Source organism: Rosa chinensis, chromosome 2, assembly GCF_002994745.2.
Source record: "Rosa chinensis cultivar Old Blush chromosome 2, RchiOBHm-V2, whole genome shotgun sequence".
Taxonomy (NCBI): domain Eukaryota; kingdom Viridiplantae; phylum Streptophyta; class Magnoliopsida; order Rosales; family Rosaceae; genus Rosa; species Rosa chinensis.
Genome location: NC_037089.1, coordinates 4,947,173 through 4,962,010, shown reverse-complemented (window position 1 = coordinate 4,962,010; position 14,838 = coordinate 4,947,173). Strand labels below are relative to the sequence as shown.

The 14,838-nt window shown below is 39.3% G+C and overlaps 1 protein-coding gene across 3 annotated transcripts; it reads left to right on the top strand.

The window, feature by feature from the left end:
* The first annotated feature begins 5,029 nt into the window (after nt 1-5,029).
* LOC112186155 (polyprotein of EF-Ts, chloroplastic) lies at nt 5,030-10,758 on the top strand. Of its 3 annotated transcripts, none has more exons than XM_040515752.1 (5): nt 5,039-5,185; nt 5,988-6,076; nt 6,334-8,159; nt 8,991-9,702; nt 9,805-10,758. In XM_040515752.1, exons 3-5 carry the CDS (start codon nt 6,395-6,397, stop codon nt 10,439-10,441), a joined length of 3,114 nt encoding a protein of 1,037 aa, XP_040371686.1. In that variant the 5' UTR covers nt 5,039-5,185; nt 5,988-6,076; nt 6,334-6,394; the 3' UTR covers nt 10,442-10,758. The 3 variants fall into 3 exon arrangements, with proteins under 3 accessions (XP_024180277.1, XP_040371686.1, XP_040371687.1); XM_040515753.1 differs by having other exon boundaries at nt 5,977-6,076; XM_024324509.2 differs by lacking the exon at nt 5,988-6,076 and having other exon boundaries at nt 5,030-5,185.
* The last annotated feature ends 4,080 nt before the right edge of the window (nt 10,759-14,838 follow it).

Genomic DNA, 14,838 nt, shown 5'->3' with positions numbered 1-14,838 from the left:
GCCTTTTGCTTTTTATTTACTTCGGTGTTAGTTTGTCAGGATTCTTTTACAATTTAGTTGTGATGCATAAATCGATTTTCAGTCTGTGTGAATTTCTTATCACTAATTTTCGTCTTAATGGAAATGATCAGATGGATACTTGGATAGTTTCGAGGTTCCGTTAATTTGTTATTCATTGTGGTGATTATAAGAATCTTTAGCATCATTTGTGCATGTGGAACTACTTAGTTTATCAATGATCATATAGGAAGTGCATTATTTGAGTAATGTGGTGATTGCAGGTCTTTTCCATGCTCCATACTAAAAGCATATGCTATCCTGCAGCTACTTATTCAATGTTTAATAAATGTGCCATGGATCTTCTTGCTATGCAAATATTGACTTGACAATAGTTGTCCTAAAAGTTAACAATGGAGTAGTTTCCACAATGATACACGGACAGGGAAAGGTCTTGAGTAAGTGTTTATTTGCAGCCAAGAAGTTTTTGGAACTTCATACTCTATAATATTTTTGTGCATGTGAAAGCTGTGGTGAACATTTTTGGTTTACATTTGATCTTTTAGCTTCCTCATTTCACCTGTATTTACAAATTGTTTTTCAATTTTAGAGGTGCAGTGCATTATTTCTCATTTGTAGTAATGCTACTTTGAGGATTTGATACTCTCATTTTGATTGTATCTTTGATTTTCTATACCTGATTTAATTTTGATCATGGTTATTTCAGGTCTCTTAAGCTTGGTATAGTAATTTCAAGCCCGACGTCAATTGGATACAGAATTCTATTTACATTTATGGTTGCCTTTTGGACTTGCATTAGCTATTGACACCAAGTAGGATCATCTAGGCTAGAAGATGCTTAAGTAATATGAAGGTAAAGAAACCAACTCCTCTCTCACAAAAAATGCCTCATGCAGATCCATTGGCTCTTCGATTCCAATCCCTCCAATTTCCCAAATTTAATAAAGGCTCCGACTCTCTCAATCTCTTCAAAATAATATTAATCCAATCTCGATCCACTTCTAAGTTTTTTTTTTCTTCTAGACTCATTGGCTTTGGCATATATGAAAACTCATAAAGAACGTTTCAAAGTTTCCAAGTTCTTGAACTAATGAACTACTGAACTGTTAAACTGTTGCTGATTTGAAATTTTTATAATTATGTTATTAATTTGATATTTCATGCCTTTTTCATAGTTGGAATGTGATATTTAATAGATTATATTGCATTGACATTCTATTGAATTGGCTTTGTACGTGTTTGATCTTATACATCGTAATGCAGTTTTTGTCAAGTGGTTTTGTTGTGATGCTTTTTCATTATGATGGTAACGTTGATGAGTGGAAGCAATTTCAATGGAATGATCTTGTCATTTATGTGTCTGTAGTCAATCAAACAAAATGGTACACAGGACTTATCTTCATGCCTTCAATCATTTCATTTGTATTAGAAGTTGGCTTATTTTAGATACGTTTTTGAGTGATAGCTTTCTTGATGCCTAGGTGGTTCGCAAAGCGTTTCTTACATCCTGATATAGTTGATCAATATAGTCGCATTCTAAATTACAGGTAATATTGATAACCCAGCCATCGTAGTCCCAAAAGTAATATGCTCATAATCAAAATTGAGTCATAATGAAAAGAACTTGAAATTTTATTCATAAGCCAACGGAGTTACATCATTGTCTCTTTAACCAAAGAAAATCTAATCCAAAATGCTAGCTAATGCAAAACAATGTTAGTCATCTTACTTATTTCGGTAATTCCAAAATAAATGTGACCAGGTGAGTAAAGAGATGTCGGTGGAGCAAGGCTCGCTTAAGTACCACTAATCTCAGAACCTTTCTAGACATCACACTTACTTTGGGTGAGCCTACTTTGAAGAAAGACTAAGCCATTGGCATTTACTACAAAGTATATGACAATTGCCTATTACATCTCTTGAAAAATAAAGACTTAAACAGAATTAGCGATCTATTGATCCCAGCCAGATTTGTAGTCTTCAACCCTTCACTCTAAATCATCTTCTTGATCTTCTTGTTCCACATAGTGAGCTTCTCTTGCTTCACAATATACTTTGTAGGCGGTGACAAGTTCTTCACGAGCTTTACAAATGTATGCCCAATGATTAGACACTCCACATCGAGAACATACATCTCTTTGCTCAAACTCCATTGATTGAGGCTCTTTGAAAGCATCATTTAGATGGCTCTTAGTGTTGGTGGCGCCACCAATATGGCTAGAGGCGTTGCCTCCTGCCTCCCTCTCTCTTTCCACGTTTACCTCTTCGGTTCCGTGTTCGCCTATTTTGGCTGTTACCTTCCCAAGTAGAGCGATTATATGGACCAGAATATCCAGAAGTATCCCTAAGATTAGGGTTTCGCTCTTGGCGCCTTCTCTTAGGGGCGCGACTATAATTGGATTCCGGAATATGCTTTATTTCAACGGATATCGAATTATAGTTCTTCACAAGGATTTTGTCATGCTTTTCAGCGACATTCATAGCTCCAATGAGCTCATGAAACCTTGTGATCCGTCCTGCAACAACATTGATTCGATAGTTCTTAGCAACCATCAATGCAGAGACGGGGAAGGTAAAAAGAGTCTTCTCAATCAACATCGCATTTGTGATCTCTTTACCACAGAATTCCATTAAGAATTTAATGCGAAGTGCTTCCGAGTTGAAGTCAAGAACTGACTTGAAATCACAGAAGCGAAGGCTATGCCATCTCACTTCTAGGTCAGGTAGCAGGGAGTCACGGACGTTGCCAAATCTTTCTTCGAGTGAGACCACAACCTTCTGGGGTCTTCTTCATTCATACACTCGTACTGAAGTGAATCATCCATATGACGAGTCATTAGGATGATGACTTTAGCCTTATTTGCCTCTAAGGCTGCTATATTTGTTTCCAAAGCTTGATCTTGCTCAATAGGTAGCACGTCCTGGCTAGGCTTGAGAATCGTATCCAATATTCCATCGACCTTGAGATGCTGGCAAATATCACGAACCCACCTGTGATATTCAGAGCCAGTTGTTCTCAATGGAGCAAAGTCCAATTTGTTCAGGTTACTCATCCTGAAAGAGAACAAGAAATTAGGGTTAGTTTCGGAGCGAAAAATGCTACCACAAAAACAAATAAAATTTCTGAGCGTAGTCGCTTTCAAGAAATTAGGAATTTCAGAGCGTAGTCGTTTCCAAGAAATTTGATTCCAAGAGGGGTTGGATTAGATCGAAACAATGACGTAAGTGGTCGATCATAAATTCTCTACAAACTCTAAGTTTGGAGATCTCAACAAGTTTGGAGATCTCAACAAGCTCTAAGCTTGGAGTGAGCACGAACCCCCACAATTTAGCTTAATTTGGTCTCCCTTATGATGAAGAAAGGGGGGTAGAAGAAGGGAGTTTGGAAATCCCCGAAAAAGAAGAGAAATTGAAAAAAAAAACTTTTTAAAAAAGGAACGTTTAGTAAAAAATACCTCCAAATAGGTCGCTGGAAAAGTAGACAAGAAAAAATCACTTGAAAAATCACCGGAAAGTGGCTGGCGGCCATTGACCGTTGACTGTTGACCAGTTGCTGACTGAGCTAACTTGGCAGTGGGCCCTTGTATGCTGACGTGTCAGTGGGTCCCAGGGTGCTGACGTGGCGGTGGGTCCCAAGGTGCTGACGTGGAGGATGACTATTCTGCTAACGTGGCTGTGGGGTCTGAGTTAGTGGGCTTGGGCTTTTGGGCTTCTTTTCCTCTCTCCTTTTTTTTTTTTTCTTTCTTTCTTTTCTTCTCTTCTTCTTTTCAGCCGGTTCAAGACGTAGATGCTCAGGTGGCCGGTTCACGTATTTTTAGGCCGATTTTTGAACTTTTTCTTCGGTTCGTGAAACTTTAGATCAGTGGGCTTCTGTTATCAAAATTTGGTGGAAATTGGTGGTCCGGAAGATGGTGAACCGGTGGAATATTTGCTGCGAGTTGTATGGAGCTTTCGGTGGCTGGTTCGGTAGGTTTCGGGCCGGTTCTTGGGGTGCCGCCGCCGGTTCTGGATTCCTGGAATCGAGTTCTTCAATGTGTGAGGTGGAGGCAGAAAAGGCTTTATGGTTTTGTATTCGGATTCAAGGTTTTTAGCTTCTTGAATCAGGGTTTGGCTATTTGTTTTAGGGTTAGGGCTTCGTGCTGATAACGTGTTTAAGGAAAACTGAATTGGGAGATAATTGAGTCGTACTTTCATTGATAATAGGGGCCTCTTTATATAGACGATTACAAGCATAGAGATAGAGTTGTACATGGAAACATAATCGTACATTGATTGGATATCTCCTAAGATTATCTGAGAATATCTCTAATATAAACCATATTTCAACTAAAGCAAGTAACCTCGAGTTTGGGCCAGACACATATTCTGGATTTACTTGAACAATTAAATCTTATTGATAAAATCTGGTACCCCTCTATGTTGGGCCCTGGGCTGTAGCGAAAGATGCCCATGGGCAAGGCTGGCCCTGAATGTGAGACTGGAATGCCATTGTCATTCTACAAAATTTTGTACGAAATTGTACGTGCCCAATGATATGGAATTGAAGAACTGGACCAAAATAAAAACAAATATCTAAATGCTGGGTGCACTGAGCAAAGATCTTTTATACGGTTTCAACTTTCAGGAGAATTATTGGTTGGTCTTGGACTAACACGTGGCACTGCCATGTGGTAGTCCCAACCAATAATATCACTAGAATGTGGTGGGGTCCATGCAGGGGGTAAAAAAAAGAAAATAAAAATTAATTTAAGAGACCAATCAGAAATCACTACGAGTCACATGAGCCAATAATATCATTCCGGACCACCACGTGTACTATAGTTCAGGACCATGTAATAATTTCCCCTAACTTTCAACCCAATGCTACAAATGCGGGCTGCTGAACGAGGCTGTGAGACTATCCACATGTCTTTACCCGGCCCAGAATAGCCCAATTGAAATCGGAGAAGCTCACCGAGGAATTGGATAATGGATTTTGCCTAATCTACGAGGAAGCAGACAGTGGCAGAAAGATAAGGATTTAAAGCCCCACCTTTCATTTTCCTCTCCTTACCAGTAATAACCACTCCCCAGAACCAAATATATGAGCTTCACACACTCATAGACTCTCTGGGATTCTCTAAAGAACAAATTTTGAAAGTTTAGTTGGCTCAATTTTTGGTTAAAGGTACAAACTTTGACTTCATGTGCTTACTGGGTTCTCTGAATTTCAGCTGCTTTGTGTGTTTGGATAAGTTTGCAGTAATGGGTTTCTGGTTATGGTGTTTTTGGATAGTGGAACTGGGTTCTCTGTTTCTTTGTTTATTGTTTTTGTACTTTGCTTAGTTGTTTGCTTTATTTTGAGTTTTATAGTGTCTGTAAGTGTAGTTTGAATACTGATTTTGTTTCATGGTGGAAATTTTGATGATTGTTTGAGTTTGAGGTATTGGGTTGGGGCTTCTGCAGTGCTTAGTATGATTCATTTGGAAAACATAAGTTGTTCTAGTTTTGTTGGCTGTGGAGTGTGGACTGTGTGTGCCAAAGTGATTGGCTAATTGCACATTACTGTGAGAATCTGATTTTTGATTGACCAGCATATGCTCAGGATGCACGTGTAAGTGAGTGACCGTGGGTGGATAAGTTTGCAGTAATGGGTTTCTGGTTATGGTGTTTTTGGATAGTGGAACTGGGTTCTCTGTTTCTTTGTTTATTGTTTTTGTACTTTGCTTAGTTGTTTGCTTTATTTTGAGTTTTATAGTGTCTGTAAGTGTAGTTTGAATACTGATTTTGTTTCATGGTGGAAATTTTGATGATTGTTTGAGTTTGAGGTATTGGGTTGGGGCTTCTGCAGTGCTTAATATGATTCATTTGGAAAACATAAGTTGTTCTAGTTTTGTTGGCTGTGGAGTGTGGACTGTGTGTGCCAAAGTGATTGGCTAATTGCACATTACTGTGAGAATCTGATTTTTGATTGACCAGCATATGCTCAGGATGCACGTGTAAGTGAGTGACTGTGGGCACATGTGTTTTTTTTTTTTGGCTCGGCGGGTTTTTGAAACTATATGAGCAAGGGGATAAGGTGAGTGATTATAGTTTATAATGGATGAAACCATGGAGAGGTTATATTATCATGAATTGCTGGTATTGATAATTTTGAATACCAGGTGCAAGGAGTTCTATGACTTAGGTGAACAAGGTGCATGTAATGAATCAAAATTTTCATGTCTTCATGAACATAAGCTCCAATTGAATATCATTTTTGTTCGATATGATGCAGTTCTGTTTGCTCCAGGATGATATTCCCTCTCTGAATCATCATTTTGATGTCCACTGTAGGTGAGCGAGGGATGAAGTGCTTGTGTTAACAGCAGAATTAACTCCTACAACTCCATTCAATATGACGCCTGTAGTTCCATATTCTATAAGCAATGTCTCAGTATTTCCTGGAACTGCCTTTTCCTCAAGAAAGACCAATTCTTTAACCAAATTCAATTTTTCTAGGAAATCCGCTAGACATACTCTATCCCCCCACAGTTTTCTTTTACCTTTTTCGACCTCTATTAGATTGTTTCCATTATACAACAACAAATGCCCTGTACATCATAGATCTAGAACCTATGTAGTATCTACCACAGGGACTGATGTAGCAGTGGAGCAACCAGACTCACCCGTTGCAGAAGCTTCAACTGAAGCTTTGGATAAATCCTCCGATGCAGCTGAAACTAGTGAAAAATCCTCCAACTCTGACGCAAGTTCCAGTCCATCTCAGGCAAGGCGTGCAAGAACTAGTAGGCAAAGTGAGATGTCACCTGTTAAGAATGAGGAGCTGGTTCCTGGCGCAACTTTTACAGGGAAAGTGAGATCAATCCAGCCATTTGGTGCTTTCATTGATTTTGGAGCTTTCACAGATGGCCTGGTACATGTTTCACAGCTGAGTGATACTTATGTAAAAGATGTAGGAAGTGTTGTTTCTGTTGGGCAAGAGGTGAAGGTGACATTAGTTGAAGCCAATATGGAGACTAAGCGGATATCTCTCACTATGCGTGAAGGCAAAGATGCTTCCAGTAGTGATAGGGGTGGATCTGATAGGAGAGGTGGTCCAAAGAAAGGAGAGAGGAAAAACGAGGGGAGAAAAAGTTCAAAGTTTGCTAAGGGGCAGGACTTAGTGGGCACGGTGAAGAATTTGGTGAGGGCTGGTGCTTTTATATCTCTTCCTGAGGGGGAAGAAGGTTTCTTGCCTCAGTCGGAGGAAGCTGATGAAGGATTTGCAAGCATTATGGGGGAGACCTCTATGGAGGTTGGCCAGGAAGTTAATGTCCGTGTGTTGCGTATTAGTAGAGGACAAGTAACCTTGACAATGAAGAAAGAAGAAGATATTCAAAAGTCAGAGTCCCAGATCACTCAAGGAGTCATCCACACAGCAACAAACCCATTTCTCCTGGCTTTTCGCCAAAACAAGGATATTGCTGCATTTTTGGACGAAAGAGAGAAAGTAGAGAAAGCAACTAAAGAAACTGTAAATCCAAAGAGTACAGAAGAATCAACACAGAAGGTTAATGAAACTGAGAATGAGTCCAATATTCATGAAGTGCTGGACAAACAAGTAAGCAGTGATGAGCAAAGTCTTGGTGTCTCTTCTGCCGTGGACGAAAGTATTGAAAATGATGGTGCTCCTTTAGAGGTGGTTGATGTGGGAGCCAGTGGAATAGATGATACGTCAAGCAAAGAAGACCAGGAAACCATCGTTTCTAGTTCAACAGAAACTCCAGAAACTATAGATGGTGCAGTCCAAGACGTACAAAAAGAAGAGATGAGTTCCGAAATCTTGGTTCCTGAAGAAAGTATATCTGCCACAGATTCTACAATTCAGGAGTCTCCGTCAACTGATGGTGTGGAAAATGATTCAAATCCAGATTCGTGTAGTGAAATAGCTAATCAAGCATTGCCATCAGATATTACAGCAACTGAAGAGGTTCTAGAGAGTAAAGTGGACGACACAGTAGCAAAAGATCCACCTCAAATAGAACCACCTACTTCAGAGAGTGAAAGTCCTTCAGCTCCACTAACTGAAGATGAGGAAGTTCAACCAGCTCCTAATACAAGTGGGAGTATCACCAGCTCAGATGTACAACCAGATCTTGCTTCTCCTCAAGAGACAAAAGGTTCTTAACAAGGTTTTTTTTTTTTGTTTTGTTTTTTTCCTTTTTTTTTAAATTCAAGAGTTGTCTGTAATATTGCATTCAAGAGAATTCCAGAAACATCTGAGTCCAAGATGGTAACAAAAAATATGAAACACCTAATTTTTGCATATCATATGCACTTAGTGACCAAAGACCCAATTACAATATGCTGAAAGTTTGCTTTTGTTGTATTGAAGATATATTATAAAAGATCTTGCTCATCTTTCCATTATATAATGAGCCACAAAACCAACCTCCAACCTAATCACTTTTGAGGTGACTAAAGGTTGTTTTGCTTGGTCATTTTGCTGAATATAATGCATTTCAAAAAGTTAGGCATCAAATCAGGTAAATACTGATGACCTAAAAACTCAGGCATGATGTTCTTAATATTATCTGCAGTGACACATAAACTGTTTTTTAGGCGATTAAAATTGACTACTGAAGTATGAGGATCTAGACTTAATATTTAGGATTTAGGAAAACTTAGAATAGAAGGAATGCATGGTTCTGCATGTGTTGATTGGACTTCTCTGTATATATGTTTACCCACATCGACACTCCAGACATGGTAAGTAGTTTCATGCTACAGAGAATTGCTGCTTCGTATATCTTTATTTAACTTTGAAACAATTATTGTGCTGTGTTACCACAATGTTCAATCTCATGCTGAATGATATTGCTGGTGGTGAGCATGGATAAAATCCTTGGTAGATACCTATCTTAAGTGTGGAATTTTTCTGTCAAGTAATAGATAGTAAGCCGTATTAGTCAATTGCATCTGCCTCTAATTTTATATGTTTTGGATTACAGCAACTATATCACCAGCTCTTGTAAAACAGCTCCGTGAAGACTCAGGAGCTGGAATGATGGACTGCAAAAAGGCTTTGTTAGAGTCTGGAGGAGACATTGTCAAAGCCCAGGAGTTCCTTAGAAAGAAAGGCTTAGCAAGTGCAGACAAGAAAGCCAGCAGAGCCACTGCTGAAGGGAGAATAGGTTCATACATTCACGATAGCAGGATTGGTATCTTGCTGGAGGTAAACTGTGAGACAGATTTTGTTTCCCGGGGTAACATTTTCAAGGAGCTGGTTGATGATCTGGCTATGCAAGCAGCTGCATGCCCTCAAGTACAGTATGTTACTACAGAAGACGTTCCTGAAGAGTTTATAAACAAGGAAAGAGAGATTGAGATGCAGAAAGAAGATCTTTTGTCAAAGCCAGAGCAGATTAGATCAAAGATTGTTGACGGGAGGATCAGGAAGAGGCTCGAGGAGCTGGCATTGCTTGAGCAGCCCTACATCAAGAATGATAAGGTGGTGGTGAAGGACTGGGTGAAGCAAACCATTGCAACCATTGGGGAAAACATAAAAGTCAAGAGGTTTGTGCGTTTCAATCTGGGAGAAGGCTTGGAAAAACGGAGTCAGGATTTTGCAGCTGAAGTGGCTGCTCAAACTGCAGCAAAAAAGGTGCCCACAGCAGGGAAAGAACAGCCTGCTGCAGTTGAAGCAAAGGAAACAGTTCAGAAGTAAGCGATTTCTTTCCATGTTCATGTGTTTAACATGTATGCATGCTACCAATTCTTTATGTACATTTTGTGAATGTGACCTATATTCAACACCTGTTGCAGGGCACCAACTGTAGCTATCTCAGCTGCTTTGGTTAAACAACTAAGGGAAGAAACTGGAGCGGGAATGATGGACTGCAAGAAAGCTCTCTCAGAAACTGGAGGGGATATAGAGAAGGCACAAGAGTACCTCAGAAAGAAAGGTCTTTCTTCTGCTGAAAAGAAATCCAGCCGGCTTGCTGCTGAAGGCAGGATAGGATCTTATATTCATGACGCTCGCATTGGAGTTCTGATTGAAGTAAACTCCGAGACTGATTTTGTTGGTAGAAGTGAAAAATTCAAGGAGTTGGTTGATGACCTGGCAATGCAAGTTGCGGCCTGCCCACAGGTGCAATTTGTATCTGTCGAAGATATTCCAGAGAGTACTGTAAAGAAGGAAAAAGAGCTTGAGATGCAGAGGGAGGACCTTCTGTCAAAACCTGAAAACATCAGGGAGAGAATCGTGGAGGGAAGGATCTCAAAGAGGCTTGGGGAGCTTGCTTTGTTGGAGCAACCTTTTATCAAAGATGATAGTATATTGGTGAAGGATCTGGTGAAGCAGACGATTGCTGCTCTTGGGGAAAACATAAAAGTTAGAAGGTTTGTTCGGTTCACTCTTGGGGAGACAGTTGAGGGTGCGAAATCAGAAGTTGAAGCATAAGACAAGGACAAACATCAACTTAGCATCCAGCAGAGGTGTCTACACAAATTTTAGATGGGGAAGTGAGATGATTGTTTCCTGTTTAGTATGTATCTCTGATGCTGTGGCTGACCAATGCATTATATGGTCACTAAAGCTACATTTTTCTTGTCATCTGTTTTGCGAGAGAGAAGAGAAGCATTATGCATCTCTGTTGTTTTATAGCCTTTATTCTTTGTTGGCATAACTGCCAAAATACTCTCTAAACTTGACAATAATTGTCAGTTTACACCTTAAACTTTCAATTGTGAAAATTTACCTCCTGAATTTGCTAAAAATTGTCGATTTACACCCTCTACGTTAATTGTAACTTTTTCTATCCAAATGCAAAATTATTTACACCCTCTACATTAATTATTAATTTTGCATGTGTCATACATATGAGGAGTAATATAGTCATTTTATATTGCTTATTATTATGTTTTAAATATTTATGTATTAAATAAAAAATGGTTTTTTGAAGTAGAGATTATGGACTTCCACCTACTTATTAATCAACTTATTTCGCATTTTTATTAAATTACATTATATTATCCCAACAAGAAGAATAATATTAAAATTAGCACATAATTAGATTGATGTTGTAATTCATGGTGACCATAAATTATCTCCACTCCCAACTCCATTTGTTAATTAAATTAGTAATTACTGGTGAAAGATAACATCAATTCGATAATTTTTTAACTTTTCTTCTTATTGGGAAAATATATTGTAATTTATTTATAAAAAATTGCATAATGTGTGTGTTAATAATTAAGTGGAAAGCCATAAATCTCCACTCTAATTTTTTTTTTCATCTTACCAAATATATTTTTTATAAAACAATTATTATTATAAAATAACTATAAAACCCCTCATGTGCAGGGCACACATCTCACATTTGGATGGAAATAGTTACATTCAATGGAGGTAAACTGACTTTTTTGTCAAGTTCAGGAGGTTAATTTCTACGTTGCAAGTTGGGGATGTAAACAAATTCAGGTGGTATTTTGACAATTATGTCTTCATTGCTTGTTGCACCATGATGGAAATGCAATTCTATTGAGGCATTTTGGAAAATTATATGATTCTCATATCAAATTATACCTCCCTTTTTTCGTCCTATAATATATCTTGTTTGTCAAATGATTTCTTTCGTTCATTTTTTTTTTCAAGTAGACAAGTTCCAATGAGAGCAGAGTAATTGTACTATAGTATCAGTCAGATATCACAAAGTTTAGAGAATGAATTTTCTGATATATTCTATTACACCCATTCTGTGGTGTATATAAACAGATTACAATCGTACTACAATGTACTACACAACATATACAAGGTAAGTAATTACAACAATATATTCCCTTATAGTCAATTCCTAATAGGGAACGATGACTCACACTAACACTCCCTCTCAAGTTGGCGCATATACATCAACCATGCCCAACTTGCTAAGTGAGTCATAAAATGCCTTCCTGGAAACTCCTTTGGTAAGTACATCTGCAAGTTGCTCTTCAGTTGGAACAAAAGGAAAGCTAATAATTTTGGCATCTAGCTTCTCCTTTATGAAGTGACGATCAACCTCCACATGTTTAGTACGATCATGCTGTTCTGGATTCTGTGATATGTCAATAGCTGCCTTGTTATCACAATACAACTGCATGGAATTTTTGAGTTTGAAACCCAGATCACGTAACAGATTTCTCAACCACAACAATTCACACACTCCGTGAGCCATACCTCTATACTCGGCCTCAGCACTAGAACGTGCCACAACCTTCTGTTTCTTACTCTTCCATGTAACCAGATTACCTCCCACAAAGGTAAAGTAACCTGATGTCGATCTCCTGTCTGTGATATTTCCAGCCCAATCTGCATCTGTGAAGCCACAAACCTCAAGAATGTTGTTATGTTTAGAAAATAGTACTCCCCTTCCTGGAGCTGACTTCAAGTACTTCAGAATCCGCATAACCGCATCCATGTGACTCTCACTCGGATTATGCATGAACTGACTCACCACACTCACTGCATATGCAACGTCTGGTCTAGTATAAGCCAAATAAATCAAGCGCCCAACTAACCTCTGATAGCGAGCTCGATCAGTGGGTACCTGATCTGGATACTCAGCTAAACAATGGTTCTGCTCAATAGGAGTGTCAATAGGTCTGCAATCCAACAAACCTGTCTCTGTCAGCAAGTCAAGAATGTACTTCCTCTGGCACAGATAGATTCCTTCTCTCCCCCTGGCTACCTCAATTCCTAAGAAGTACTTAAGCTCACCCAAGTCTTTCATCTCAAACTCAGAGGCTAGCTGTCTCTGCAGTCTATCCATCTCAACAGTATCATTACCAGTGATTACCATATCATCCACATAAATAATTAGAGCTGTTACCTTCCCTTGTTGATGCTTGAGAAACAAGGTATGGTCTGAGTTACTCTGCCTGTAACCAACCTTCCGCATAAACTGTGAAAATCTTCCAAACCAAGCACGTGGTGATTGTTTGAGACCATACAGAGATTTTCTCAATCTACAGACAAAATCACCAGGAGAAGCAACTACATACCCAGGTGGAAGGCTCATGTATACTTCCTCGGCTAACTCTCCATGAAGAAATGCATTCTTGACATCAAACTGTCGGAGTGGCCAGTTTAAACTAGCAGCAAATGAGAGCAGAACCCGAATAGTGTTCATCTTGGCAACAGGGGCAAATGTTTCATCATAGTCTATACCATATGTCTGAGTAAACCCCTTTGCTACAAGGCGTGCTTTGTACCGATTCACTGATCCGTCTGCATTATGTTTCACAGTAAACACCCAACGACAACCTACAGCCTTCTTGCCTTGTGGTGGAGGCACAAGTTGCCAAGTGTTGTTCTTCTGCAACGCCTCCATCTCTTCCTCCATTGCCTTCCTCCACTTTGGATCCCCCAACGCATCCTGCACTTTGTTAGGTACTGATACAGCAGATATATGATTCACAAATGATTCATATGACTTAGACAATCTCCTAGTGGACATATAATTAGCTACTGGGTATTTTGATTTGGCAGTAAGAGTAGGTTCATATTTTTTGACTGATTGACCCCGAGTGGTCCTATTTGGTAACACATATTGCTCAACACTAGACTCACTACTACTAATACTAGTGGGTGGACATACCTCAAATGAGTGATCTTCCGTACCAGGAAGCTGTGGGTCAGGGGTAGAAGCGATGGTAGGAGGGGCAGTCGGGTCTTCAACTTCATTTTCAACCATAGAAACTGGTGTCTGTATGCTTGGAGCGGTCTCAACTGAATCCGTCGAAATACTTCCTACCTGTGTGACTTCTTCCTCTCCTCCTTCTGTTTCCTCCCCCTCTCCATAATACAGCTCTTCAAAATATGAATTCTCCCCCTGAAGAGTTGTATCTGAATAGGAAAAATAACTCATGTCCTCAAAGAAGGTAACGTCCATAGTGACATAGTACTTCCTGGTAGGTGGATGATAGCACTTGTATCCCTTCTGATTCCCTCCATAGCCAACGAAGACACACTTAAGTGCCCGGGCATCCAACTTAGACCTCTGGTTTTTAGGAACATGGACAAAGGCAACACAACCAAATACACGAGCGGGAAGATTATGAAAGGAAGGTAAGGAGACATGAGATGCAAGAACCTCAAATGGAATTTTGCCCTGAAGGACGCTAGATGGAAGACGATTAATAAGATGGGAGGAAGCCTGTACAGCATCGCCCCAAAGATACTTAGGCATATGAGCACTAAAGAGAATGGCACGAGCCATATCAAGTAAATGACGGTTTTTCCTTTCAGGCACTCCATTTTGTTCTGGTGTTTGTGGACATGTAGTTTGGTGAACAATCCCATTGGTTGTAAAAAACTCTTGGAAAGCACGATCAACATATTCCCCCCATTGTCAGACCGAAGGACTTTAATGGTGCTATGGTATTGTGTTTGAACAAGAGTACGAAAAGTTTGAAAAGCTGGAAAGACTTCATCTTTGGTTTTTAGCAGAGCAACCCACGACAATCTTGTACAATCATCAATAAATAACACAAAGTATCGCATACCCGACACAGTGGGTTCTCTAGATGGTCCCCAAACATCAGAATGAATCAACTCAAAAGGAGCAACACTTTTATTAGAAATACTAGGAGAATAAGTAGCACGATGACTCTTGGCCAAAACACATGTTTCACAATATATTCCCTTATAGTCAATTCCTAATAGGGAACGATGACTCACACTAACAGTATCCGTCATCAAAAGTGATGATAGTCAAATAGAAGAGGTGAAACATCAAAAGTTACAATGAAAACGTTGATGAAGGTTATGCATCTTTTCATTTGTAAAAAGTAGCTATATATATATATATGTATATGTAT

Bases quoted from the DNA above. Each gene is read 5' to 3' on its own strand.
- LOC112186155 (XM_024324509.2), top strand. From the start codon at position 6,395: ATGACGCCTGTAGTTCCATATTCTATAAGCAATGTCTCAGTATTTCCT. The intron at 8,160-8,990 runs GTTCTTAACAAG...TTTGGATTACAG, and splicing joins TTCTCCTCAAGAGACAAAAG to CAACTATATCACCAGCTCTT. The intron at 9,703-9,804 runs GTAAGCGATTTC...CACCTGTTGCAG, and splicing joins GCAAAGGAAACAGTTCAGAA to GGCACCAACTGTAGCTATCT.